At 55.6% G+C, this 27072-nt stretch overlaps 3 protein-coding genes across 8 annotated transcripts; 2 read left to right on the top strand and 1 right to left on the bottom strand.

Annotated features, from left to right (window-relative positions):
* Positions 1–58: 58 nt before the first annotated feature.
* Positions 59–13058, top strand: KCNJ14 (potassium inwardly rectifying channel subfamily J member 14). 2 transcript variants are annotated; one of them, XM_009435985.5, is made up of 3 exons: positions 59–637; positions 7722–8490; positions 10247–13058. In XM_009435985.5, exons 2-3 carry the CDS (start codon positions 7777–7779, stop codon positions 10841–10843), a joined length of 1311 nt encoding a protein of 436 aa, XP_009434260.1. In that variant the 5' UTR covers positions 59–637; positions 7722–7776; the 3' UTR covers positions 10844–13058. The 2 variants fall into 2 exon arrangements, with proteins under 2 accessions (XP_009434260.1, XP_009434261.1); XM_009435986.5 differs by having other exon boundaries at positions 7725–8490.
* On the bottom strand, positions 11666–15992 carry LOC107969779 (serine/arginine repetitive matrix protein 1-like). Of its 3 annotated transcripts, none has more exons than XR_008541059.1 (3): positions 14379–14933; positions 12647–12879; positions 11666–12011 (listed from the first exon to the last, which is right to left on the bottom strand). XR_008541059.1 is itself a non-coding variant. In XM_054673693.1 (3 exons), the coding sequence occupies exons 1-2, from the start codon at positions 15990–15992 to the stop codon at positions 12673–12675; spliced, it is 933 nt and encodes a 310-aa protein (XP_054529668.1). In that variant the 3' UTR covers positions 11666–12011; positions 12647–12672. The 3 variants fall into 3 exon arrangements, 2 of the variants coding, with proteins under 2 accessions (XP_054529668.1, XP_054529667.1); XM_054673693.1 differs by lacking the exon at positions 14379–14933 and adding an exon at positions 15073–15992 and having other exon boundaries at positions 12647–12685; XM_054673692.1 differs by lacking the exon at positions 14379–14933 and adding an exon at positions 15073–15992.
* On the top strand, positions 15450–25324 carry CYTH2 (cytohesin 2). 3 transcript variants are annotated; one of them, XM_063802035.1, is made up of 12 exons: positions 15450–15587; positions 16414–16561; positions 16664–17087; positions 18402–18520; positions 19375–19455; positions 19982–20094; positions 20257–20405; positions 20913–21024; positions 24151–24227; positions 24357–24428; positions 24520–24674; positions 25059–25324. In XM_063802035.1, the coding sequence occupies exons 6-12, from the start codon at positions 20034–20036 to the stop codon at positions 25144–25146; spliced, it is 714 nt and encodes a 237-aa protein (XP_063658105.1). In that variant the 5' UTR covers positions 15450–15587; positions 16414–16561; positions 16664–17087; positions 18402–18520; positions 19375–19455; positions 19982–20033; the 3' UTR covers positions 25147–25324. The 3 variants fall into 3 exon arrangements, with proteins under 3 accessions (XP_063658105.1, XP_016791911.1, XP_016791910.1); XM_016936422.4 differs by having other exon boundaries at positions 15456–15587; positions 16664–16730; XM_016936421.3 differs by lacking the exon at positions 15450–15587 and adding an exon at positions 16020–16104 and having other exon boundaries at positions 16664–16730.
* Positions 25325–27072: the final 1748 nt, after the last annotated feature.

Genomic DNA, 27072 nt, shown 5'->3' on the forward strand with positions numbered 1-27072 from the left:
GCCCTATGAGGAAACGGGGTGTGGGGGGAGTTTGGGGGTGGGGAGGAATTTGGCACCAGCTGCCCCCAGGCCGCTAGGCTGGGGGAGGCCACTGGGAGTCCAGTGCAACCCAACCTTCCGCCCACTGGGTGCCGCCGCGTTCTGTCTTCTCTAAGTGTCCTTCCATCTGGAACTCACTCTGGCTTAGTGAAAGGGGCCTCATCCCTGACCCCCACCAGCTTATGAAGGCTTCATCTCAGGGAACTCTGGACCCCCCATTTCTCCCTCCGTCCATCTTCCCTTTATCACGTTTCTTTCTTTCTTCTCTGTGTCCCCCTCTTTCAGAGTCTCCCGTCCCCCACTGCCAGTCTCCCTGCCCCCTAGTTGCTGTCTCGCTCCTCCGCCGCTGTCTCCTGTCCAGCCTGCCTGGGCTGTGGCCCAGCCGCTCTGCCTGGCTGGCCTCCCTGGCTCCCCCTCTGCGGCTCTGAGCTAGCCCCACCCCCGGCCCCCCTCCATCCAGCCTCTGATCCGTCTGTGGACTCCGAGGTCGGGTGCCCGTCACACGGCCCCTGGGACCAAGGACAGACTACAGCCCCTCAGCACCCACAGAGGCCGAGGAGCCCCCAGCGGAGGGCATGGGGGTGGGCCGCCCCAACAGGTACGTGCCTCCACGCAAGGCCCCGCTGAGCCATCCCCTCCTGCTCTGCTGCGTCGCCCCCATCCACCCCTGCCCCAGCATCCCTGTCCTCAGCTTGTCCCCTTCAAGGAGGCCTTGTCTTCCCATCAGTGACAGGCTCAGCGCCAGGAGAATCTACCTGCAGGTTCAGTGCCTCCAACTCTCACCCCATCCCCATTTTATGCATTTTCTCACTGGCTTCCATCCTTTCAAAGAAAGCCTCTCTGTCTGTCTGTCTCTGTCTCTGTCTCTCTCCCCCATCTCTGTCTCTCCCATCTCTCTCTGCCTCTCTCTGTCTTCACAATTTCATCTCCCCATGTCGCCATTTCTTAAAACATTTCTTTTCTCTTTTTCGTTTTCCCAATTGCCCTGTCCGCCTCTATCTTCTCTGTCCCCCTCCATCTAGGTCTCTGTACCCCCCTCTCTCTGGGTCTCTGTCCCCCTCTGTCTCTGAGTCTCTATCCTCTCAAGGTCTCTGTTCCCCTCTCTCTGGGTCTCTGTCCTCTCTCAAGGTCTCTGTCCCTTTCTCTCTGGATCAATGTCCCTTTCCTGCTGCCCTCTCTGGGTCTCTGTCCCCCTCTCTCTCAGGGTCCCTGTCCTGCTTGGTCCCTGTACTTTTTCTTGGGGCACCCTCTCAACACCCCTCCTCCTGCCTATCTCTGCATCTCTTTGTCTTTCTGTAGTCTCTGCTTTTCAACCTGCTGTCCAGCCCCCACCAGTAGGTGGGGAGTGGTGGGGAACACCCCTGGTTTTGGAAGAGTGAGAGTGTTGATTTGGGTGGGTGAGGGTGGGGCCTGGGGGCGGGGCTTCTTGGCCTCAGATTAGACAGTGACTTTGACACGAAGTTGAAGCACCTTAAGCCCTGTATCTCCTTTATATGGAAACATTAAGCTGCTCTCGCAGGTCAGGTGGAGGATCCCTTTCCCTCCCGCCCTGCTTTTGCTAGGGGAGGGGAGTGCCCTGAGCCTGAGTCGCAGCCAGCCTGGGAGCTGGGCCATGTTGGCCGCAGATGGCCCCCTGGTGAAAGTTCCCGTTGGCTTTGGGAAGTAGACAACGGGTCTGCCTCACGGGGCTGAGGTGGGACTGGAGGATTTCGAGGGCAGAACTCTGGGAAGGAAAGAAAGGCTTAGGACCCAAGCAGCATTCCCCCTGGCACTGCGGGGGCCTGGCCAGCTCATGGCGTTCCCTGAGCCTGTTCCCCAACTGTGAAAGGGGGTGATGATCTTCACCTCCCGGCATCCTGAGCGGCCAAGGTGAGCAGTGGGGTCTGAGAGTCCAGTGGGGGCTGTGGGCATGTCGGGAGCTCATCACGAGGCCTCGTACATACCAGGTGTGTTTGAAACCAGAGTGCTCTTGAGAAGACTGTGGTTTGGCACTCGGGCCGTGGCTCCCAGGAGGCCTGGGTGGGAGGCTAGGTTTTGCCACTCCTCTCCCCACTGGCTGAGAGACCTGCGACAAGGGACTAACCTCAGCCCCAGTTGGCTTTTCTGTGAAAAGCCAGGTCCCTTCATCAAAGGGCTTTGGTGAGAGATGGGCAAGTGGGGGTGAGAGGCCCAGGCTGGGGCCTGGGGAGCACAGGTCAGTGTCAGTGCCCACCTGCCCCCCCAGCCCACGGGGGTGGTTCCCGAGGGTGGAGTCAGTGCTGAGTGGGGATCCCCAGGCTGGGGAGGGCTGTAGGTGTAGATGCTGCATCCTGATGTTGACCTCCAGGCCGCCCCCTTGGGCAACGAGCCTATTTCCCCTTTTTGGGAGAACAGTCTCTAACATGCAGGGTTGTCAAGGGTGAGACAGAGTCAAGGTTGGGGTACACTGTGGGCACTGGACACAGCCAGGCTGGTCCCCTCACCTCAGCCTTGCCTCTGTCAAGTGGGCCTGATGAACCTTCGCGAATGGCCAGGCTGCCCGCGTTGTTGTGGGAAGCAGGTGCAGGGCTTTGGGAGACCCAGTTGGTGCCAAACTTGACATTGTCTCATGGTCTTCTTTCCAAATGGAGTGTGCCAGGCCCTGCCAAGAAGCCCCTGAGGATCCCCAGGTTCCAGCACAAATTATTTAACCCCTGGAATGGTTTGTCCTGATCCAGCCAGTTCCTGGGAAGTTCCCCACCACAGGGCCAAGCGTTTGGTAACGTTGCAGTGAACCCTGAAGGCAATGAGGGGTGCAGGTCCATGCCCAGCCCTTTCCTTTCGTCCACCCTGACAGGCTGCTGCGATTCCCTCCATTTCTTTTCTTCCTTTATTTTTTATTTTTAATTATTTATTTATTTTTTAGAGACAGGGTTTTGCTGTCTTCCCCAGGCTGGTTCTCAAACCCCTGGCCTCACGCATTCCTCCTGAGTTGGACTCCCAAAGTGCTAGGATTACAGGTGTGAGCCACCGCACCTGCCCTCTTTTTTTTTATTTTTTTTTTCTTTAAGAGATAGGGTCTTGCTCTGTTGCCCAGGCTGCAGTGCAGTGGTAGCATCATAGCTCACTGCAGCCTTGAACTCTGGGCTCAAGTGATCCCCCACCTCAGTCTCCAGAGTAGCTGCATCACCATGGCTGGATACTTTTTGTTTTTAAGATAGGGTCTCGCCATGTTCCCTAAGCTGGTTTCAGACTCCCGGGTTCAAACAGTCCTCCCACCTTGGCCTCCCAGAGTGCTGGGATTACAGGTGTGAGCCACCATGCCCAGCCCCCAGGCCTCCTGCCTTTCACAGATGAGAGCTGAGGCTCAGGAAAGGATTTGACCTGTCATCCATCACACACCTAGTAAATGGTTGAGCAAACTGAGTCTCTGGAAAAAGAAGCCAGAGATCCCAGGGGACATGGTGGGTGAGCAACTAAGCCAGGCCTGGGCCCTCATCCATATGGTGAGAAGGCCCTTCCTGGTCTTTTAAGAAGTCCCAATTTCCCCACCTTACAATGGAGGAAACCGAGACTCAGAAAGAGTTGCCAAAGATCAGAGGGTCGGGCATGAGCCCATTTCATTTATTTTACAATAGCTTCATTGAAATCTAATTCACATATCATATCATACACTCACTACAGGGTACAATTCAATGGCTTTTAGTGTATTCACAATTGTGCAGCCATCACAATTAATTTTTTTTTTTTTAAACGGAGTCTTGCTTTGTCGCCCAAGCTCGAGTGCACTCGTGCACTCTCAGCTCACTGCAACCTCCACCTCCCGGGTTCAAGTGATTCTCCCACCTCAGCCTCCCGAGTAGCTGGGATTACAGGTGCGCGCCTGTAATCACCATACCTGGCTAATTTTTGTATTTTTAGTGGAGACGGGGTTTCACCATGTTGGCCAAGCTGGTCTCGAACTCCTGACCTCAAATGATCTGCCTACCTTGGCCTCCCAAAGTCCTGGGATTACAGGTGCGAGCCACCGCACCTGGCCAGCATAATGTTTTCAAGGTTTATCCATGTTGTTGCATCTATCGATACTTCATTTCTCTTTATTGTCAAATGCTATTCATTGGATGAATATACCACATTTTATTTATTCATTAGTTGGTTGATACTTGGGTTTCCACCTTTTGGCTATTATGAGTAATGCTGCTGTGAACATTTGTGTACAAGTTTTTGCATCTGTTTTCATTTCTCTTGGGTACATAAGTAGGAGTGCAATTGCTGGGTGATGTGGTAATTCTATGTTTAACCATTTAAGTAACTGCCAGACTGCTTCCTACAGCAGCTGCAATTTTTCATTCCCCACAGCAGTGTATGAGGATGCCAATTTCTCCACATTCTCGCCAACACTTGTTTTTTTTATTATAGCCATTCTAAGTGGGTGCAAAATGGTATTCCTTTGTGCTTTTGATTTGCATTTCTCTGATGGCTAATGATGTTGAGCATCTTTTCATATGTTTATGAGCCATTTGTATACCTTCTTTGGAGAAACGTCTGTACAGATCCTTTGCCCACTTTTTTTGTGCCTCAGCCTCCAGAGTAGCTGGGACTACAGATGTGCACCACCAGGCCCGGCTAATTTTTGGATTTTTAATAGAGACGGGATTTTGCCATGTTGGCCAGGCTGGTCTCAAACTCCTGAGCTCAAGTGATCCAGCTTCCTCGGCCTCGCAAAGTGTTAGGATTACAGGCGTGAGCTGCTGTGCCTGGCCCCCTTTGCCCACTTTTAAATTGGGTTATTTGGTACCAGCCCACATCGTGAAACCCTGTCTCTACTAAAAATACAAAAATTAGCTGGGATGGTGGCATGAGCCTGTAATTCCAGATACTCAGGAGGCTGAGGCAAGAGAATCTCTTGTACCCAGGAGGTGGAGGTTGCAGTGAGCTGAGATTGCGCTATTGCACTCCAGCCTGGGCCACTGAGTGAGACTCCGTCTCAAAAAAAAAAAAAAAAAAGCCGGGGTTGGTGGCTCACGCCTGTAATCCCAGCACTTTGGGAGGCCGAGACAGGCGGATCGCGAGGTCAGGAGATCGAGACCATCCTGGCTAACACGGTGAAACCCCGTCTCTACTAAAAATACAAAAAAAATTAGCCGGGCGTAGTGGCAGGCGCCTGTAGTCCCAGCCTCGGGAGGCTGAGGCAGGAGAATGGCGTGAACCCAGGAGGCGGAGCTTGCAGTGAGCCGAGATGGCGCCACTGCACTCCAGCCTGGGCAACTAAGCAAGACTCTGTCTCCAAAAAAAAAAAAAAAGTTTGGGGGGTGTTACTTATCTTTTCATGATTGAGTTGCAAGGGCTCTTCATATAGTCTAGATACAAGTTCCTCATCAGGTATATGATTTGCAACTACAGTATCTTCTCCCATTAGTGGGTTGTCTTTTCCCTTTCTTAAAAAGCTTTTTTGAGACATGGTCTTGCTCTGTCGCCCAGGCTAGAGTGCAGTGGTGCAGTCATAACTCACTGCAGCCTCAAACTCCTGGGCTTAAGCAATCCTCCCACCTCAACCTTCCAAGTAACTAGGACTACAGGTTTGCATTACCACATCTGGCTAATTTTTTAATTTTTTTGTAGAGCAAGCCCCTTGCTATGTTGTCCAGGCTGGTCATGAACTCCTGGGCTCAAATGATCCTCCTGCTTCAGCCTCCCAAAGCGCTAGGATACAGGTGTGTACCACCTCGCCTGGCCTCTCTTCACTTTCTTGATAGTGTCTTTCGGAGCACAAAAGTTTTTTAGTTCTGGCCGGGTGCAGTGGCTCACGCCTGTAATCCCAGTACTTTAGGAGGCCAAGGCAGGAGGATCACTTGAGGTCAGGAGTTCAAGACCAGCCTGGCCAACATGGTGAAACCCCATCTCCACTAAAAATACAAAAGTTAGCCAGGCGTGGTGGCATGTGCCTGTAATCCTGGCTGTTCGGGAGGCTGAGGCAGGAGAACCCAGGAGACAGAGATTGCAGTGAGCCAAGATCGCGCTACTGCACTCCAGTCTAGGTGACAAAGTGAGAGTCCGTCTCAAAAAAAAAAAAAAAGTTATTTAGTTCTGATGCAATTCAATTGATGGATTTTTTCCTTTTGTTACTTTGTGAGCCTGTTTTTGAACCACAGCTGACCTCAGAGCCCTGAGGCATCTCTCCATGCTGAGAAGCAGTTACACCTTACGATTATGAGCATGGACCCTGGAGCTGGATGGCTAGCATTCAAATCCCAGTTTACTTACCTGTGGTCTTGGGGAAGTTTTTTGTTTTTGTTTTTTTTTTTGAGACAGTTTCACTCTTGTTGTCCAGGCTGGAGTGCGATGGCACGATCTCGGCTCACCGCAACCTCCACCTCCCAGGTTCAAGCGATTCTCCTGCCTCAGCCTCCCGAGTAGCTGGGATTACAGGCATGTGCCACCATGCCCGGCTAATTTTGTATTTTTAGTAGAGATGGGGTTTCTCCATGTTGGTCAGGCTGGTCTCGAACTCCTGACCTCAGGTGATCCGCCCGCCTCGGCCTCCCAAAGTCCTGGGATTACAGGCATGAGCCACCACACCCGGCAGTCTTGGGGAAGTTACTTAAACTTTCTGTGCTTCAGTTTCCTCATCTAGAAAATGGGGATAATGATGTCTGCCTCATAGGCTTGCTCTGAGGTTCAAATATGTAAATTCATGTAAAGTACTTACAACAACCTCCAAATTATATAAACAGTATAATTGATAGAACACAAATTATGAATTCAGTACATAGATTTAGCACTGTATAAATGCATGCTGTAATTATTTTGGCACTTGCTATAATATCGTTATTGTTATAGTATTTTCCGTTGTTGTTGTACAAGTATCTTCTATAGTATTGTTGCTGTTTATCTTCCAACTTGGAAGGTGAGTATGGGCCAGGTGGGGTGGCTCAGGCCTGTAATCCCAGCACTTTGGGAGGTTGAGGAGGGAAGATCGCTTGAGGCCAGGAGTTTGAGACCAGCCTGGGCAACATAGTGAGGCCCCTGTCTCTATAATATAAAAATTAAATTAAAAAAAATTTTTTTAAAAGAAGGTGGCTGGCCAGGCGCGGTGGCTCACGCCTGTAATCCCAGCACTTTGGGAGGCCAAAGCAGGCGGATCACGAGGTCAGGAGATCGAGACCATCTTGGCCAACATGGTGAAACCCCATCTCTACTTAAATTACAAAAACTTAGCTGGGCATGGTGGCCCGTGCCTGTAATCCCAGCTACTTGGGAGGCTGAGGCAGGCGAATCACTTGAACCTGGGAGGCAGAGGTTGCAGTGAGCTGAGGTTGCGGTGAGCTGAGATTGTGCCACTGCACTCCAGCCTGGCGACAAAGCAAGACTCCGTCTCAAAAAAAAAGAAAAGAAAAGAAAAGAAAAAAATTAAAAAAAAAAAAATTACCCAGGAGTGGTGGTGTGCACCTGTAGTAATCCCAGCTACTCAGGCGGTTGAGCCAGGAGAATCGCTTAAACTTGGGACGCGGAGATTGCAGTAAGCCAGGATCATGCCACTGCACTCCAGCTTGGGCGACAGAGCGAGACTCTGTCTCCAAAAAAAAAAAAAAAAAAAAAAAAAAGTGCGTATCGTTCAACCTATTTGACAGATGAGGCCACTAAGCCCCACCAGAAAGCATGCTTGGCCGATGAGCTCATCCATTCCTGTTGCCCCTGACGTTTCTGCCGGTTTCTTGTCCCAGCAGGTTGGGGGCGCCTGCCCCCCACTAGGCCAAGTGGAGGGGGTCCCTCCGTCCAATGGGCCTGGCCAGGGCCCTACGCCGCCTCAGCGGCGCCCTGGATTCGGGAGACAGCCGGGCGGGCGATGAAGAGGAGGCCGGGCCCGGGTTGTGCCGCAACGGGTGGGCGCCGGCACCGGTGCAGTCACCCGTGGGCCGGCGCCGCGGTCGCTTCGTCAAGAAAGACGGGCACTGCAACGTGCGCTTCGTAAACCTGGGTGGCCAGGGCGCGCGCTACCTGAGCGACCTGTTCACCACATGCGTGGACGTGCGCTGGCGCTGGATGTGCCTGCTCTTCTCCTGCTCTTTCCTCGCCTCCTGGCTGCTCTTCGGCCTGGCCTTCTGGCTCATTGCCTCGCTGCACGGCGACCTGGCCGCCCCGCCACCGCCCGCGCCCTGCTTCTCACACGTGGCCAGCTTCCTGGCCGCCTTCCTCTTCGCGCTGGAGACGCAGACGTCCATCGGCTACGGCGTGCGCAGCGTCACCGAGGAGTGCCCGGCCGCTGTGGCCGCCGTGGTGCTGCAGTGCATTGCCGGCTGCGTGCTCGACGCCTTCGTCGTGGGTGCTGTCATGGCCAAGATGGCCAAACCCAAGAAGCGCAACGAGACGCTGGTCTTCAGCGAGAACGCCGTCGTGGCGCTGCGCGACCACCGCCTCTGCCTCATGTGGCGCGTCGGCAACCTGCGCCGCAGCCACCTGGTCGAGGCCCACGTGCGTGCCCAGCTGCTGCAGGTGCGCCCGGGAGGAGAGGCGGGGACTTCCGTGAGCCCTGGGGGATTGTGGGAGATGTAGGCCCGAGGGCGAAGGGCGTGCGGTCCTGGAGGGGGCGTGCGGTCCTGGAGGGGGCGTGGACTACAACTCCCAGCAGCCTCTCGGGCCTGTGGCCTGCGAATGGGTCACTGGGCAGCTGGAGATGTAAACCCAACAGAAAGGTATGTGACCAGCTCTTCCTGGAGGCCTGGATTTGGGGCATACAGAGCTTCCTGTGGCTTGAGGATTGCCCGCCTGTGGGTAGACCCCAAAAGGGCCACGCCTGGCCTGTCAAGGCTCTGGGCCGTAATTCCCAGAAGCCTCTGGGTCAAGGGACCTGTCCAAAGATGGGGTGGCCTCAGATGCAGCTTTGCGAGCGGGTGGTGGAGGGCCTGCGTGACCGTTCTATTACTCGGGTGTACAATTCCCACTGGACACTGTGGCACAGTCGGAGGCCTGTGACTTGAGGCCCCCAGGAGAAGCAGGCCCTGGAATGGGTGCAGCTCATCGCTGTGGAGCACAGTTCTCCAGGCCTCTAGGTGTGGGGTCCTGCGGCATCTGTGGGAGAATTCATTCCCCACCTCAGTGGCCCATTGTGTCCCACCAGCCTCCTAACCTCTGAGAGCAGGGTGGAGGTGGCAACGAAACGAAACTGCACCTCCCATTGGCCCCTGGGGTACTGGCTCCCTCCCTGCCCTGAGGAAGGGGCCTTAGCGTTCCTAGAATTGTGGTCAAATTGCTCAAACATCTCCATTCCCAAGAAACTCTGGGCCAGCAGCTGCCGTGGCCCAAGTAAAGTGACTTTAGGACTCTGGGCTGAGGCTGGACTTGGAGAGGATCGGGGGTGGTGGGAGCTGCAACTCCCAGCCGCCTCTGGGGTTCCTCTACTTGGGGCTTCCAGAGACACTTACAAGAGGAGGATAGATGCCCACCTCCCACTTCAATCTCCTGCCTGAAGCTTTGAGATACCAGGATTCATGAATAGGAGGGACACTGGCTCTTGCAGAAGTCGGTGGGGCAGTGACTTGGCCTGGGAGGTGGCTATGGAACCAGCGGGTAGGCGGGGGTGAAATACCCACACCCCCACAAAGCGTGCTCACACACAGAATGACATGGAAGGGTTTGCAGTTGCCCTGGCAGCTAGGATAGCTCAGGGGAGAGCCCAGGGATAAGCCTGAGGCAGTGGTGGGTGCAGAATGTTGGACCTAGGTTGCCCTAACTCCCCCTTCTTGTCATCTGATTTATCTTTCTCTGGCCACATACTAAAAGCCATTTTTCTCTCCTGCTCCTTCTCCAATTCTCTGTTGAATGTCATCCTTATTTTCCGTTGTCGCTTTGATTTCATCTCTGTCTTGCTGATTTCTGTGTCTCTATGCCAATATCACTCTGTCCCTCTCTCCTCTTCCCCCACCACGCCCCTCTTCCCGTTTTCTACCCCAAACCCTGAGTCTCTTTCCTCTCTCTTTATCTCTGGGTCTCTGTCCCATGTCCCATGTTTTCTCTGGACCTCCATCCTCCCCTCCTGGGTCTCTGGCTCCCTCACTGGGTTTCTGTGCCCTCCCCTGCCTCTCTGACTTCCTCTCTCTCTGGGTTGCCGGCCCCATCTCTTGATCTGTGTTCTCACCCTTTTCTTCACTCCTGTGGTCTTTGCCTTCTTTCTCTGCATCTCTTCCTCTCACTTCGTCTCTGCCCGTCTCTGTGCTCCCTGCTGTCTTTGGCTCCTCGCCTCCTGCTGCAGCCCCGTGTGACCCCAGAGGGTGAGTACATCCCGCTGGACCACCAGGATGTGGATGTGGGCTTTGATGGAGGCACCGATCGTATCTTCCTCGTGTCCCCCATCACCATCGTCCATGAGATCGACTCTGCCAGTCCTCTGTATGAGCTAGGACGTGCCGAGCTGGCCAGGGCTGACTTCGAGCTGGTGGTCATTCTCGAGGGGATGGTTGAGGCCACAGCCATGACCACACAGTGTCGCTCGTCCTACCTCCCTGGTGAACTGCTCTGGGGCCATCGTTTTGAGCCAGTTCTCTTCCAGCGTGGCTCCCAGTATGAGGTCGACTATCGCCACTTCCATCGCACTTATGAGGTCCCAGGGACACCGGTCTGCAGTGCTAAGGAGCTGGATGAACGGGCAGAGCAGGCTTCCCACAGCCTCAAGTCTAGTTTCCCCGGCTCTCTGACTGCATTTTGTTATGAGAATGAACTTGCTCTGAGCTGCTGCCAGGAGGAAGATGAGGACGATGAGACTGAGGAAGGGAATGGGGTGGAAACAGAAGATGGGGCTGCTAGCCCCCAAGTTCTCACACCAACCCTGGCGCTGACCCTGCCTCCATGATGCAAACTGATGTCCCCTTCCCCATGTATGCCCCCTTCCCCAAGGTAGCAAGATGGAGGGATGGGGCTCTCTTCTGGGATGGGGGCAGATGTTCCTGAATACCGACAGGCCTGCTGGGTAAATGACTAGGTGGTAAGGTTCTGCCATGCCTGGTGACCCACCATGGACATACTGGACCTTAATTCCTCTGCTTCTGTGCTCCCTCCTGAGAACCCTTTATGAGCCTGATTCCTCAGTCTCACCAGAATTCTGGATCACCCATGAGGAAAAGACTGGCGGTTCTAGATTCCTCTATATGGGGAGACCTGGATTGTTGACCAGGGTGAGAAGCCAATGGTATAGACTGCCTCTGGGGAAGCAAGTTGGCAGTTCTTGAACAGCATCAGATATCAAGAGTTTGTAGGTCTGGATTCACCTAAGATTCAAGGGAGTGTTGCTTCTCAACTCAGCCAACTGAGTAGCAAATCATTTGTTCTAGACCACCTAAGGAGGGAAGGTTATGGAATGCCCCAAGTATTCAAGATCATCTTGATTGACCAAAGACCAAAAAAAAAAAAAAAAAAGACCTGTGGTTCCAGAAAGCTCATTAGTTGAGATTCTGTGAGTCTAGGTTGACCACAGAGGCAAGCACTGGTGAGTCTAGGACAGATTTTACCTGGAGAGTTGAACTACTCCAGAAACTAAAGAGTAATGTTTCTAGAATGCACAAAACATTGTTAGTCTGTGGGTTTAGAAAGACTGAAGTGACAGATTAAGAGTTCTTAATATTAGATAACTCCAACTTCTGGCTGTAGAGCACTCAGCCAAGAGAATAAGCAATGCTTTGAAAGGATCCACTGGGTGGGTTGTTATTTTTTTTTTAAGTGCCATTCTAGAATGTCCAAAGGGAATCAGGATTCTGTGGCTGTAGACTGATCACAGAGTCAAGGAAGCAGTGGCAATTCTAGATATCTGAGATTTTGCTGGTTCCAGTTTGCCCAATGGAGTTGAGAATCTCAATGATTCTAGATGACTTCTTGTGGTTCTGTAATGCCAAAAGGAATGAAGGCTCCAGGGATACAGAGTTGTCCATTACCAAAGCCTGGAAGTTCTCATCACCTCCAGGTGGACTGCTTGGCAGTGCTAGGAGGTGGACTCAGGACTTCAGAAGCAACATTTCTGGCCTGACCTGGAAGGTGAAGGTGAAGGTGAGACCCTGTAGGGCACAGGGCTAATTAGTGGACAAGGGAAGGGGGAGGCCCAGGGCTGGTGGGTCTAGAATGCTCTGGAACCCTACACCTAGTGATGTGTGTCTATTTCTTTTTCTTTTTCTTTTCTTTTTTTTTTTTTTTTGAGACCGAGTCTCGCTCTGCCGCCCAGGCTGGAGTGCAATGGCGTGATCTCAGCTCACTGCAACCTCCGCCTCCCGGCTTCAAGTGTTTCTCCTGCCTCAGTCTCCTGAGTCGCTGGGATTACAGGCATGAGCCACTATGCCTGGCTAATTTTTGTATTTTTAGTAGAGACGGGGTTTCGCCATGTTGGCGAGGTTGGTCTTGAACTCCCGACCTCAGATGATCCACCTGCCTCGGTCTCCCAAAGTGCTGGGATTACAGGTGTGAGCCACCATGCCCAGCCGTGTGTCTGTTTCTTAAAGATATTATACATATGTATATTATATATATGTAATATAAATACAGATATCTATCTATTTTTTCCCTTGGTCCCTACAACAGGCTTAGAGATGGAGTGCTAGCTAATTGGAATGAGGTCCTTTTCAAGGACCCCAGAAGCTTTGCTCTAAATCCCAATGCTGCCCCAACTTACTGTGTCACTTTGGACTCCTCTTCATGTCAGTTTCCCCATCTGTAAAAACGGGACATTGGAACTTGAAGTTCTTCAGGGGCCTTTCCAGCAGGATGAGTCCTCACTACACCGAGGGTGGGATGGGCATTCGAGTCCTGGGGATTTCCCTCCTCTCCCCAGTGCTGGATCATACGGCCTTCCAGGAGACGCTGGGATGTAAGATACTCTTGGAGGCTGGCTCTGAACTCGGGTGTCTGAATCACAGGGCAAGGGTAGGCGTGGGCTGTGGCTAACAGCCAGAGTCACTTCCCTGGCCCAGCTTGGGGACCTCGGGAGGAGGAGGTAGCTCTGGACACCAGGGTTCTTCCCATTGTGGGAGAGTGAGTGTTTTAGGGGGAGACCTGTCCCCCAGATTAAAGAACTGGGAGCCCTAGCGGGTGTGTCTGCGAATGTGCTTCTCGAGCATGGGTCCTCCGACCTGGCCCCCTGCCCATGCTACCATCTACCTAAGTGCCCCGCAGGCTGGGAGCCAACTGCAGAGGGAGCCAGTGACAGTGAGGAGGACGTGTTCCCACCCCGTGTTCTGGACCGAGGGCAGCCACTGTCATTGCCATTCAGCCTTCACAAGTGCTGCATCAACCCAAATGCCCCCTGCAGCTTCTCCATCTCCCTTTATCCCTCAGAATCCCCATGTAATAACCGGATGGGATTAATTAGCTGCCTGCTCTCTCAGCTCAGGGTGTCTGGGGTAGGTAGGGATGGGGGCAATGGAAACGCAGGGTTGGGGAAAGATGTTAAGTTGGAAGTGAAGGGGCAGGGAGGGGGTTTCGTTTGAAAGGAGTATGGGAGCAGGGAAGCCCAGCCTGGGTTTCCACTGGGGAGGGCAGGGCCTGGGCCACTCATAAAGGTCAGTGAGGGGATTAGGAGCCTCCATGTCTAATCCGACAGCTTAACTAGGTCCTGGCCCTGAATCCGTCCCCACCTGCCCAGCCCAGGGACAGCAAATGAGGACGAGGCCCAGACACCACTTCAGCCCCCATTACGGCTTCCCTCTTTACAGGGGTGCCTGGGTTCCCTATTCCAGCCAGCCCCTTGACCACATTCCCTTACAAATAATGGGACATAGAGGCTGGGGAAGGGGAAGGGGAAGGGGAAGGGGCCTCAGAGGAGGGAGGAGTTTAAGAAGGGCAAGGGTGGCTGGGCACGGTGGCTCACGCCTAGCACTTTGGGAGGCTGAGGCGGGTGGATCACCTGAGGTCAGGAGTTTGAGACCAGCCTGGCCAACATGGCGAAACCCCGTCTCTACTAAAAATACAAAAATTAGCCGGGCATGGTGGTGGGCACCTATAATCCCAGCTACTTGGGAGGCTGAGGCAGGAGTATCGCGTCAACCTTGTGGGTGGAGGTTGCAGTGAGCTGAGATCATGCCAGTTCATTCCAGACTGGGCAAAAGAGCAAAACTCTGTCTCAAAAAAAAAAAAAAAAAAAAAAAAGGGCAAGAGTATGAGAGGACAAGGGGGACCGTGACTTGAGGGTAGCCAGAGAGGAAGAAAGGCCTCTGAGATGGGAGAAGGAATCAGAGAGGTGGGAGGATGCTGAGGAAAGGGGAGTTGTCTTAGCAGGAGGATGCTTGGGGAAGGGAGGAGTCTTAGGAGGATGCTAAGCTAAAGGAAGGAGTTTGGAGAAATGAGGGAGGAGTCTGAGCGGCAGAAGGTGCCAGGAAGGCCAAGCCTGTGCTTTCACTAAATTTTACCTTCCCCTGTTCCATTCCCCATGACCGATACCAAATAGCATAGCATTTAGAAAAAAGTAAATCTTGGCCAGGCGCGGTGGCTCACGCCTGTAATCCCAGCACTTTGGAAGGCCAAGGTGGGCGGATCATGAGGTCAGGAGTTCGAGACCAGCTTGGCCAACATGGTGAAACGCCCGTCTCTATTAAAAATACAAAAAATAGCCAGGCATGCACCATCATGGTGCAACCCTGTAATCCCAGCTACTCGGGAGGCTGAGGCAGGAGAATTGCTTGAACCCGGGAGGCGGAGGTTGCAGTGAACCGAGATCGCGCAACTGCACTCCAGCTTGGGCGACCGAGCAAGACTCTGTCTCAAAAAAAAAAAAAAAGAAAAAACGAAGAAGTCTTTTGTTTCACCACTCCACGACTCCGAAGAGGCTGAGGGGGATGGGGAGGGCATAGATGGTGATAAAGAAGGAGTTCGGCGGTAAGAAGGGGCTGAGAGGAGGAGAAATACGCGGAGAAGAAATGCAAAAGAAAAGGAGGCCTAAAGCCGCTCCCGGTTGCATGGCAACCTTTGCGGTCAGAAGCCAGCATGGCCTGCTAGGAGGTGTGGCTTACGGAAACAAGCCAGTTCTAGCCCCGCCTCCTAGCAACAAGACTAACAAAGTACCGCCCCCTAACAACGTATTATCGGAGGCGGGGCTCGGTTCACCTAGACTCCAAGTGTCCAGGGCCTTTGAGCAGGCGCAGAGGTGGCTGTACCGCGTGGCTCCGCCTCCGCGCGACACTTTTCCGGGGCTTCTCATTGGAGAGCAAGCCTGTCAAGTGCTTTCTGTTGTTTCGGAGGCGGGGCCTGCTGCCCTGCCTGCACTCCGATTGGCCCCGCGGGCCGTCTACCTCTGGCCGGACATACCTACACCCGCTTTTTGTACGGCTGTTGGCCCTGGAGAACGATCCTTTGGTGGCGAGGGCGGGGAGGACGAAAGCGCCCACTGTGGATTGGACAGTGTCAAAAAGAGGGGCGGTCCCTACTGAAGGGGCGGTTGGGCGACGAAGGGAGAGTCTTTTCAGCGCTGAGGACTGGCGCTGAGGAGGCGGCGGTGGCTCCCGGGGCGTTTGAGCGGGCTCACCCGAGCCCGCGGGCCAACGCGGATCCAGGCCCGACTGGCGGGACCGCCCCGGACTCCCCGCGGGCCTTCCTAGCCGCCATGGAGGACGGCGTCTATGGTAGGTCGGGGAGGGGCGGGGTCGGCTGGGAGTTGCTGGAGCGTTTTCTCCTGAACGTTCCCCCGCGAACGTTTCCCCCTGGCGCGCGGCGCCCAGAAGCGTTCGGCTCAGTCGTAGACTTGTCGCGCCGCTTTTGTTGGGCGCTGGACGGGCTTCCGGCGGGGCCCGAAAGCCGGGCGTTCCAGGCCATTGTTTGGGCTGAGCCTGTTTCCGGTGGCGGCGGGAGGGGCGGGATGGAGTGGTGGAGGCGAGGCCGGGGCGGAACCATTCCCGCTGGAGGGGCGGGCGAGCCCAGCGCCTGCCGGGGCCGGGGAGGGGCGCTTGGGTTGCGGGGAGGGGAGAAATCTTGGGGGGCGGGGACCTTCGATGTCCCGCCCCACCTTCCCAACTCTCCTGAGCTGTCATCAGTTCCCCCGGCTGTAGTGACTTTTCATGGACCCAGTAGTCCGGATAACCAGGTCCCCAGCTACCTCGCCAGTAATGGAGTCAGAAAACCAAGGCCTCAGTCCCCTTCCAAGTAATGGACCTAGAAGCCGAGGCCCCCAGCCCTTTCTTCCCTCAGACCTAAGAGCTCAGGCACCCATTTCCCTTCTCCCTCAGACTCAGGAATCCGGGACCCAATTCCCCTTGTCCCCCAGGACTCAAGAGTTTAGAGCCCCAGCTCTTTCTCTTCTGCAGGGAGGAATCCAGGCCCCCAGCCCATTCTTCTGTGCAGACATAGGAAGCCCGTTACACATCCTCTCCCAGCTCTGTCCGCCCCCAGATTGCAGGAATTCAGGCTCACGGCCCCTAGCACTGACTTTTAAACCTTGACCCCGATCCCTAGAACCCCCAGACCTGACTCCGGAGGAGCGGATGGAGCTGGAGAACATCCGGCGGCGGAAGCAGGAGCTGCTGGTGGAGATTCAGCGCCTGCGGGAGGAGCTCAGTGAAGCCATGAGCGAGGTGGAGGGGCTGGAGGCCAATGAGGGCAGGTGAGGGCTGGGGCGGATGACCTAGGGGGCGTGGGGTTGGCTGAGGCCAGGGATGCCCAGGCATTGACCCTCCACCCCCAACCCTGCTCTCTGCTCCTGCAGTAAGACCTTGCAACGGAACCGGAAGATGGCAATGGGCAGGAAGAAGTTCAACATGGACCCCAAGAAGGTGCTTGGGGCCACAGGACTGGGATCAGCTGGGCAAACATCCAGGCAGGGGCTTCTGGCACCTCCGGGTTCAAGAAGCGTGATGGTGCCGGGTCTATTCTAGGTGGACAGACTTGGTCCTAATCTCTGGATTCAGATATTGGCTGTCCATTTGTTTTCTGAACACTGAACACTGACCAAGTGTTCCAGCCCTCCTGACTGTTTTGTCCCCTGCCTGGAAGGTCGTCTTCCACTTTCTACTTGTATGGGCGCATTTCTGGTCCCAAGATGAGCTCGAGTCTTGTAGGGGCTGTGGACAAAGTGACATGCACAAAGGAGAGTTGACCTCCCTCCCGCAAAGGTGCCGTGACGGAGGAAGGTATCAGGGTAGTGGACCTCTGGAGGAGGCAGGCTGGTGGGGTCAGGGAGGGCTTCCTTGAGGAGGAGACATTCAGGTCGGGTTTGAAGGATGAGTAGGTGTTCACCAGGTGGAGGAAAGGCTTTTGTTCACCTACTCTTTTTGTGTGTGTGTGTGTGTGTGTGTGTGTGACAGAGTCTTGCTCTATCACCCAGGCTGGAGTGCAGCGATGTGATCTTGGCTCACTAACCTCCGCCTCCTGCGATTCTCCTGCCTCAGCCTCCCAAGTAGCTGGGCTTACAGGCTCCCACCACCATGCCCAGCTAATTTTTGTATTTTTAGTACAGATGGGGTTTCACCATGTTGGCCAGGCTGCTTCCAAACTCCTGACGTCAGGTGATCCGCCCGCCTCAGCCTCCCAAAGTGTTGGGATTACAGGCATGAGCCACCGTGCCCGGCCTGTTCACATACTCATTTAACACCCATTTTCTGAGGCCTCTCAAGAGTCTGATCCTGTGTAGGGCAATGCTGGGGACCCAAAGAAGAATTAGATGCTGCCTTGTACTCAGAGAGCCCTTGGACACCGATACCACAGTTCACAGTGAGATAAAGCAGTAGTAGAGAGGTCTTCGTAGCACAGAGAGTGAGAGAAACCTCCAGTCTAGCCAGGGCTTCGAGTTCACAGCCCTTGAAGGACTGCGTCTGCTAACAGGTTGTCACGTTATTCTTTCCTGAAGCAATTGGAATTCTGTTCAGTCATTCAACAAACATTGATTGGCTGGGTTCGGTGGCTTATGCCTGTAATCCCAGTGCTTTGAGAGGCCGAGGAGGGAGGATTGCTTGAAGCCAGGACTTTGAGACCAGCCTGGGCAGCATAGTGATAACTCATCTCTAGAAAAAATATAAATAAATAAATTAGCCAGGTGTGTTGGGGCATGCCTATAGTCCCAGCTTCTGAGGAGGCCGAAGTGAGAGGATCCCTTGAGCCCAGCAGTTCGAAGCTGCAATGAGCTGTGATCACGCCACTGCACTCCAGTCTGTGCAATAGAGCGAGACCAGGTCTCAGAAAAAAGAGAAAATGTACTGAGCACCTGTGCCTTGCCAGACCCTGTTGTTGGTGCTGGAATTAACCAGGCAAAGGCAGAGAGGGTAGGCCATGAAGTGCAAAGGCCATGAGTTGGGAAGAATGCTATTTAAGACCCGTGAGAAAGCTGAAAATGAAACCTGGCCCTGGTCTGTTGAGGGTGGGGGTAGGTCTGGATGCTGAGGTTCCCAGGGAGGTGAGTGGGGTGGCTTTCTGGCCCTCAGCACTGAGACCTTGTCCCCACTCACCAGGGGATCCAGTTCTTGGTGGAGAATGAACTGCTGCAGAACACACCCGAGGAGATCGCCCGCTTCCTGTACAAGGGCGAGGGGCTGAACAAGACAGCCATCGGGGACTACCTGGGGGAGAGGTACGGTCACCACTCAGCTCCTGTGGGGCCCCTCCCTCCCACCCCCCAGGCCCAGCTCCTGCCCTCACACTGGCAGCTCACAGGTGGAACAGCCCTGCAGCCTCCCCGCAGAGGGGCCCTGGCAGATCAGCCTTCTGACTGGACTGTGACAGAATGGACTGACATGGGCTAGGGGAGCCTGCGGCCAACCGAGAGCATCTGGGGATGTGGGGCCTTCTGGAATTACCTGGCGGTTGTGGGGAAGCATCCATTTATGTCTGAGAAGGGTAGAGAACATCTCTCAAGGATCATGGGAGCTTGAGAACCGTGGGTAGACCATGGCTGTGCATAGGCACTGGGTGGCCATCTGGGAGCTGTGGGGACCACTGGGCCCTTGTGGGAGCTTAGGAGTTGTGGGGGTCATTTGGAAGCCTAGGGTGCACAGGACTGGACATCAGATGATTGGAGGCCATCTGTGGACGTCTGGGAATCAGGGATTTATAGAGATCTGGGGTGCTTGGGAAGCATCTCTGGATGTCTGGGGGATGTGGGGGCTGTGTCTGGATACTTGGGGAGCGTGGGGATCATTTGAGAGAGGTGACAGTAGGTAGCATATATGTTTGCGGCATTTCTCGCAACTGTACAAAGGTCTGGCCTAAGCAGGGTTCCCAAGCCAGATATTCCTCCCAAGAGTGTGTTCTGAGCATCCCCCACCCTGGGGGCAGGCCTGTGTGGGAGTCCAGCAGGAAACTTCACCCTCGGCAGTGGGCAGCTGTGGTGCAGTAGAGGGGGCACGACTTCCCCAGGGCATTGCCCTCTGTCCATTCCTGCCCCATCCTTTCCAAACTGTATGTGTCTTTGTCCCATCCTTCCAGGGAAGAGCTGAACCTGGCAGTGCTCCATGCTTTTGTGGATCTGCATGAGTTCACCGACCTCAATCTGGTGCAGGCCCTCAGGTGAGTGAGGGGGAGGGGTTTGGAATGCCAGGAATGTACCTGTCAGGGCCTTCCTAGTTACAAGTGACAAACCTTACTCAAGAAAAAAACAGAAACAAGCAAAACAGAAACAAAAACTAGGGAACTGAGTGTGTCCTGCACCATAAAAGTTCAGGGTTATGGCCTCCTTCAGGTATGGCTATATCCAGGAGCTCAAATGGTGGTCAGAAAGTCGACTTTCTTTGCCTCTTGTATTTGCCACTGTGTCAGCATTGCTCTCTGCAGACCCGCTTACCTGATAACAAGCCTCAACCAACCCCCAGACCTGTCTAGCAAACTTAGCAGAAAGAGGCTATTTCTGTACGGATTCACAACACTCCCGTGGCCAATGCCCATTGGTGAGATTGGATCATGTGACCATACCTGAAACAACTGCTGAGGCCGGAAGGTCGGGATTCCTCGTGGACCAGTTCTTAACACAGGGACTGAGAGTGGGGACAGGCTCCCACCAGCCCTGGCATCCATTCCTGGCCCCTCCCCAACCCAGGCAGTTTCTATGGAGCTTTCGCCTACCCGGAGAGGCCCAGAAAATTGACCGGATGATGGAGGCCTTCGCCCAGCGATACTGCCTGTGCAACCCTGGGGTTTTCCAGTCCACAGGTGCGGGCCCCAAATCCTGGGTCCTGGGAAAGGAGACTGGGGCCCAGACTCCTAGGTCTGAGGGAGGGAGGGGGCTGGGAGCTGGGAATCCTGGGTCCTGGGGAACGGGGGCACTGGGGACTGACATGCCTGGGTCGTCACCACCTGCCCTGTCCGGTGCAGACACGTGCTATGTGCTGTCCTTCGCCGTCATCATGCTCAACACCAGTCTCCACAATCCCAATGTCCGGGACAAGCCGGGCCTGGAGCGCTTTGTGGCCATGAACCGGGGCATCAACGAGGGCGGGGACCTGCCTGAGGAGCTGCTCAGGGTCAGCCCCCCTTCCCTGCCCCTCAGCCCTGCCCCTCTTCCTGCCACAGACACCCCCGCCCCACCTGTGGTCTCCTAGTGCCCAAGCTGTCTGCCCTCACCCCCAAGATGGTGCGATCATGCCAACTCGTGTGTGATCTTTTTCTCTCTCTCTGGGTGCTTCTCTTCTTGACTGTCTCTCTCAGGCTTTGGCCCTGACAATTTTGGCCTGTCTGTCTTCTCTGTCTCTGGCTGTTGCGCTTTCCGGCCCTCGATTGGCCTCATTCCCCATCTGTCTGTTTCTCTGAGGACGTAGCCGGCTCCTCCACCTATCACCAGGGCATCTCTTCTTTCCTCCGCCACCTCAGCCTCCCTCCACTTCTCTGCCTTTCACTTCCCTCTCCTCCCCACTACCCCTCTCTCTTCCCCACTATGAGTCATCCCATCCCTGGTCTCGCTGCCCCCCACCCTGAGTAACCCTGGGGGGCCCCAGGGGGCTCGAATGGCTAATACAGCCTTTACTCCTCAGAACCTGTACGACAGCATCCGAAATGAGCCCTTCAAGATTCCTGAGGACGACGGGAATGACCTGACCCACACCTTCTTCAACCCGGACCGGGAGGGCTGGCTCCTGAAGCTGGGTACGTGCCCTCCCGACCCCGCTGGTCCCTCCGCAGGAGGACATTTGTGGGCCTGGGCCCTGGACTCAGCTTCCGCACAAACCTGCTGCCTGAACTGAGGCAAATGATTCGACCTCTCTGAACCTCAGTTTTCCACACCCAAAAAATGGGGCTGAAAATAAAATCAGGCCTGTGTGCTGGGCCTGGCCTGTAGTAAGTACTTCCCAACCCCTTCTCTTGACCCACAAATGTTGATGGAGCCCTTCTGTGCCAGGCCCTGAGCTGGGCTGAGGAGGCAGAGAGGCAGCTGACATTGTCCTTTCTTGGGAGAAGAGTTCACTCAGGCTTCTTTCCACTGCGTTAACCCAGCCTGAGGGAGCCAAACCCCTGGAATCTATTCCCCTTGGCAAGAACTCCCAGGGTCCCAGGCAGGACTGACCCCGCACTCCAAGGCATCAGGCCCAGAGCACTTGCTGATCCAGGTGCCATCCTTCCCGAAACACCACCCACAGGCAGAAAAGAGCCAAACAGGCCAGGAAACCTGTCCCAGATTCTGGCTTCCAGCTGTGGAGGGAATAGCCAGGGCTGGTGCAGATGAGTCGGGAAACCCAGCAGAGATGGAGGGGGGAGTCTTCGTCATAACACGTGGCACTGGCACATTCAAGGTCGGTTAGCATGGATCAGACAGGATCGTAGCATGATGAGGGGTTAGCACAAGGACTGGAGTGGTTCTCAGCCCTGGCTGTACATGAGATTTGCCTGGGCACCTCGAAAACTCCGGTGGCTGGGCCATAGACTCCTGAAGTCAGGCTCTCAGGAGCAGAAGGGCCATCAGTCATTGTTTAAGCTCCTCGGGTGCTCCCAATGCATAGTCAAGGTTGAGAGCTGCTGGCCTGGAGCCGTGCCTGGTAACAGTAGGTGCCACCTGCGTGTTAGATGTGGTTTATAATGGAGACACGGTGCACAGCTGCTCCAGAGAGACACATCTGGGCAGTTACAGTCCAGCACAGCAGTGGAGGCTTCCCACGGCAGCAGGAGAGCCCACAGGAAGCTTTCAGCTCAGTGAAGGGAGTCAAGGTCAGGCTTCTTGGAAGGAGGTTGGACAGGGCAGCTTTGGCCTCTGAGTCTTGGGGGCCTCCTCATGTGGAACTGTGCTCTTAAACCAGGGCATCACCACCTCAACAGATGCCAGGGTTTCCTGGTAAATATAAAATACACAAGTCAGGCAGGGCACAGGGGCCCACCCCTGTAATTTCAGCACTTTGGGAGGACAAAGCAGGAGGATTGTTAGAGGTCAGGAGTTTGAGACCAACCTGGGCAATATAATGATACCCCGCATCTCTACAAAAAATAAAAAAATTAGCCAGGCATGGTGATGTAGGAGGATTGTTTGAGCTCAAGTGGTCGAGGCTTCAGTGAGTCGTGATTGTGCCACTGCAGTCCAGCCTGGGCAACAGAGCGAGACCCCGTCTCTATAAAATAAAAATAAAACATGCAAATCACTGTCCAGCCAGCACCCCAGTCCAGATCCCTGCATTCGATCCAAGGGAGGCAGACTGCTGGGGGAAATTGAGAGTCCTCGAGGTGCCCCTGGCAGTGAGCGGGCCAGAAAGAGAAGCAGGAAGGCGCCAGCATCACGAGGAACTGCTTCCCTCAAAACTGCTGTCAGGCCAGGCACGGTGGCTCAGGCCTGTAATCCCAGCACTTTGGGAGGCTGAGGCAGGCAGATCACTTGAGGTCAGGAGTTTGAGACCAGCCTGGCCAACATGGTGAAACCCCGTCTCTACTAAAAATACAAAAATTACCTGGGCATGGTGGCAGGCACCTGTAATCCCAGCTACTTGGGAGGCTGAGGCACAAGAATTGCTTGAACCCAGGAGGTGGAGCTTGCAGTGAGCCGAGATCACACCATTGCAAATCCAGCGTGGACGACAGAGCGAGACAGTCTCAAAAAAACAAAACAAAACAAAAACTGCTCCTGTGAGCAGTAACTTTCCCATTTCCCAGATGAGGAAATTGAGGCTCACGCCTCAGTTTGGTTCTGAGCCCCACCTAAGGCTGCCCAGCCCCAGGGACATCTCTGACCAAAGGGCCTCTGTTCCCTTTGTGCCAGTTAGAGGGACCCCTTCCTTAAAAGATGGAAATACAGGAGTGGAGATTGGTGATGGTGGTTGCTACTCCATGCCTGATAAAAGCCATTCTTACTGTCATTGTTTAACTCTGGGCCCACAAGGAAGCCAGCAGCAGGTCATTTTGCCACAGGAAGGTGTAGGCCCGAGTGAGTCTCCAGGCTGGAGTCCAGAGAGTCCAAGAGAGTGCCCTGAAGTCACACAGCCAGTTTGTGCAGGAGCTGAGATGGGCCCCCACACCCACCTCAGACCAAGGGCTGGGGGTTTTGCCTTCTGTCCTGTGGGGGCCTCCTCCAGGGCAGAGGCACTTTTACCATGTCAAGGGAGGACGCTCCTGGCCTAGGACAGACCCTAGGGGGTAGGCTGGGGCCCTGTACCGAAGCAAGGGGTTTTCAAGGCTGCCACCCGGGGCTCATGGCCCTTGGCCTCTCTGGGAGGGAGGAGCCCCGGCCATCCCCCCCCTCGTGGATGTAACTGGTTTTCTTCCCTCTCTCTCCCTCCCCTCCTCTCTGCATCTTTCTCTCTCTCCTGTGTTTGCCTCTCTGTCCCGCCCCTGCGCATCCCTCCCTGTGCCCACCCTGTTTCTGTCGCCTGCGGCTCTTGGGGGTGCTCCATTCTCCCGCCTTCCCTTCTCCTGCACCTGGTCCTGCCTGCTTTCTCGCTGTCTGCCCCAGGAGGTAGGTACACGACCTGTCTTTGTCTCCCATCACTAGACGAGGGGAGGGGGCTGCCCTGGCGCCCTGGCCTCCTGCCCACAGGAGGAGGGGGCTGGGGGCTCAGGCTCCTGGGCTGGGACTGACAGACTCAGAAAATGTGGAGCCCCAAGCTGGGGGTGGACGATTCCTGGAGCCCCAACATGCCTGGCCCTGCTTGTCTGTCTCCCCCAACGCAGCGGCTTTGTCTAGGCCCCAGGAGCCCCACCTCTACTGCTCTTGCTCTGCTTCTCACGCCCCTCCCATCTCCCAGAGGCCCTGTCCCCCTGTTGAGCCCAGGCCCCCTCCCACCCCTTCCCTTTCAGGGGGCCGGGTGAAGACGTGGAAGCGGCGCTGGTTTATCCTCACAGACAACTGCCTGTACTACTTTGAGTACACCACGGTGAGCGTGACCCGACCCGGGCTCTGGGGTCCTGGGCGGAGTGGCTGGGAGCCTGGACTCCTGGGGCTGAGGGAGGTGGGGTGGGGTGAGGACTTGGAAGTCTGAGTTCTGTCCACCTTGCTTCTTCAGGACAAGGAGCCCCGAGGAATCATCCCCCTGGAGAATCTGAGCATCCGAGAGGTGGACGACCCCCGGAAACCGGTAAGACCCTCTCTGTACACCTTCCTGCCAGGGCGGGGCCTCCTCTGCCCAGGGCTGGTTCTTACCTGCGCCCTTCCTCTCTCGTCCCCAGAACTGCTTTGAACTTTACATCCCCAACAACAAGGGGCAGCTCATCAAAGCCTGCAAAACTGAGGCGGACGGCCGAGTGGTGGAGGGAAACCACATGGTGTACCGGATCTCGGCCCCCACGCAGGAGGAGAAGGACGAGTGGATCAAGTCCATCCAGTGAGCTTGGATTCCTGGGTCTGATGGAGGAGGGGCTGGGGCCTGGAATCCTGGGTCTGATGGAGGAGGGGCAGGGGCCTGGACACCGGGGTCTGATGGAGGAGGGGCTGGGGCCTGGACCCCTGGGTCTGACGAAGGAGGGGCCGGGGGCCTGGACTCCTGGGTGTGAGGGAGGAGGGGCTGGGTGCCTAGACTCCTGAGTCTGAGGGAGGAGGGGCCAGGGGCCTGCACTGCTGGGTCTAAGGGAGGAGGGGCCGGGGGCCTGGACTCCTGGGTCTGAGGGAGGAGGGGCCAGGGGTCTGAGACTCCTCCTGGGTATGAGGGGGGAGGGGCTGGAGGCCTGGACTCCTTGGCCCTCATCCTGGGACCCCTCCCCTTCTGCAGGGCGGCTGTGAGTGTGGACCCCTTCTATGAGATGCTGGCAGCGAGAAAGAAGCGGATTTCAGTCAAGAAGAAGCAGGAGCAGCCCTGACCCCCTGCCCCCAACTCCATTATTTATTACGGAGCTGCCCCGCCTGGGTGGCCGGACCCCTGGGCCTTGGGGCTGTGGATCCTGGTTCCCTGTTTGGAAAATTCACCACCTCTAGCTCCTCACTGTTCTTTGTAATTAACACGCTGTTGGTAATCTTATTAATTATTTAACCACTTGGCCTGCTGACCCCCTCATTTCTTGGGGTTGACAGAGTCGAGGTGCTCCGTGGAGCCAGCCTGTTTCCCTGGACAGGGGCCTGGACCCACCTGTCTCTGGGTGCTGCCTGGGCTGTCCCAGTGGGTCTGTTCTGGTTTCACCCCGAGCCCAGCAGGAGTGGAGTAAAGGGAGAAGGTTAATATGGTGGGAGTCTGGAGTTGGAATTGGCCGGGGACAGAGTTTAGAATGCAGGGATTCAGGGTCAAGGTCTAGCATTCATTCTAGAAGTTACTTGACAGCCATCAGCCAGTTACGCTACAGCCATCAGCTAGTTCCCATCGTTGCTTTCATGGGGCTTGAGGTCTTTGAGGGGCAGGAGATGAAGCTGGTGAGGTTGTGAGCTGGGCCAGGGCTTTGAGGACAACCTGGAGCTGGAAGAACATGCGACCACCTCAGGGAGGGTCAGGGAAGGATGAGTGGGGAGGTGGCCCATGTCCTGCAAGGGCCTTGCTGATGGGATGTCCCGAAGGGCTGGGCAGCCTTAGATCGGGCTAAGAGGGCAGGACTATGGGCCAGTGCCAGAGCCAGGCTTGTCTGTTCTCAAAGGATCAGCCTCCTTTGGGGGACATTTTGTGTCAAGGATAGGGCTGAGGACCTGCGTTCTGAACGTCTTTCCTGGGATTCTTGACAGCCAAAGAAATTCGAGGATCGCCTCTATGAAGGTGACGTCTTGGCATGTGGGGTACCCCTGAATCCTGGGCTAAGGTCTGTGACCTTTTGCCCTCCAGTTGGGGTGTGTGTGGTGTCCCCAAAGAACAAGGGCTCGTGGATCCCGAGCAGGGTGCGATGGCGGATTGGGAGGTCCCATGTCACTCTCCCATGCCCGCCTTTGAAGCTGAGGAGCTCTTTAGTTAACAAACTACAAGTCCCGGCAGGGCCCGGGACCAGGACGCGGGTGGGAGAGGCGCCTGTGGCCCCGAGGCGTGCCGCGAGTTGTAGTCCCTCCTGCCCGCTGTGTTCGCTTTTGAGCTCTCCGATGGGATGCGGCGCTTCGGAATTTCGGGCTTTGATCCCTGTCCCGCCCTTGGCCACAGGCACCTGCCGGCCTGAAGGCCCCCGCGGTGCGGGTACCCTGCGCCCCTCCGCGGGGAGGTGGACTACAGTTACCGGCAGGCTGTGCGGCGCCAAAGCCACGGTGACCCAGACCCGAGGTTTTTCCGGGCGTCGCAGTTTCCCGAGACTCCGTGGCGGCGTTTGTCTTCTTTTTCTTAGTCAGATCCCGTACTTTTGTGGAGGGTACAGAGGAGGCTTTGACCGCCGCGGCCTCGGGGGCTGGTGGGAAATGGAGTTCCAAATGAGAATAGAATTCCCCACTTCTCTTTCCCACAGGTGCCAGGGAAACGGAGTCATCGACCCAAGAAGGTCGTGGGAGATGAGGTCCCAGGGTAAACAGCGGGTCCCGCCACTATGTCACCCTTTCCTGCCGCCTCCCCGGATGAACTGCATGCAGGGCGGCCGGCTCCGTGGCAGGCAGAGGCAGGAAGAGGCGCGGAGCCCGCTCGTGGCGAAGAGGGGAGTGCGGCGGAAGGGGAGGGCGGCGGAAGGGGAGGGCAGAGGCAGGCGGCCGGTCGCGTGGGGCCTGGGCCGCCCCAGGAGGGCCTCTGGCTGGATTCTTAGCAGATGGAAGCCGTGCAAGGGCAGGAGGCAGGGGCCTGACGTGTTTGGATTGAGGTTGCAGGAGGGGCCCCTGGCTGCTTCAGGGAGAATAAT

Source organism: Pan troglodytes, chromosome 20, assembly GCF_028858775.2.
Source record: "Pan troglodytes isolate AG18354 chromosome 20, NHGRI_mPanTro3-v2.0_pri, whole genome shotgun sequence".
NCBI classification, from domain to species: domain Eukaryota; kingdom Metazoa; phylum Chordata; class Mammalia; order Primates; family Hominidae; genus Pan; species Pan troglodytes.

Coding starts and splice junctions, on each gene's coding strand:
- CYTH2 (XM_016936421.3), top strand. CDS start 16,020: ATGGACCCAGTAGTCCGGATAACCAGGTCCCCAGCTACCTCGCCAGTA. Junction 16,731..18,401: donor TCAACATGGACCCCAAGAAG/GTGCTTGGGGCC, acceptor CCCACTCACCAG/GGGATCCAGTTCTTGGTGGA. Junction 18,521..19,374: donor GGGGACTACCTGGGGGAGAG/GTACGGTCACCA, acceptor CCATCCTTCCAG/GGAAGAGCTGAACCTGGCAG.
- LOC107969779 (XM_054673692.1), bottom strand. CDS start 15,992: ATGACAGCTCAGGAGAGTTGGGAAGGTGGGGCGGGACATCGAAGGTCC. Junction 12,880..15,072: donor CCTGGACACTTGGAGTCTAG/GTGAACCGAGCC, acceptor CCTGTGATTCAG/ACACCCGAGTTCAGAGCCAG.
- KCNJ14 (XM_009435985.5), top strand. CDS start 7,777: ATGGGCCTGGCCAGGGCCCTACGCCGCCTCAGCGGCGCCCTGGATTCG. Junction 8,491..10,246: donor TGCGTGCCCAGCTGCTGCAG/GTGCGCCCGGGA, acceptor CTCCTGCTGCAG/CCCCGTGTGACCCCAGAGGG.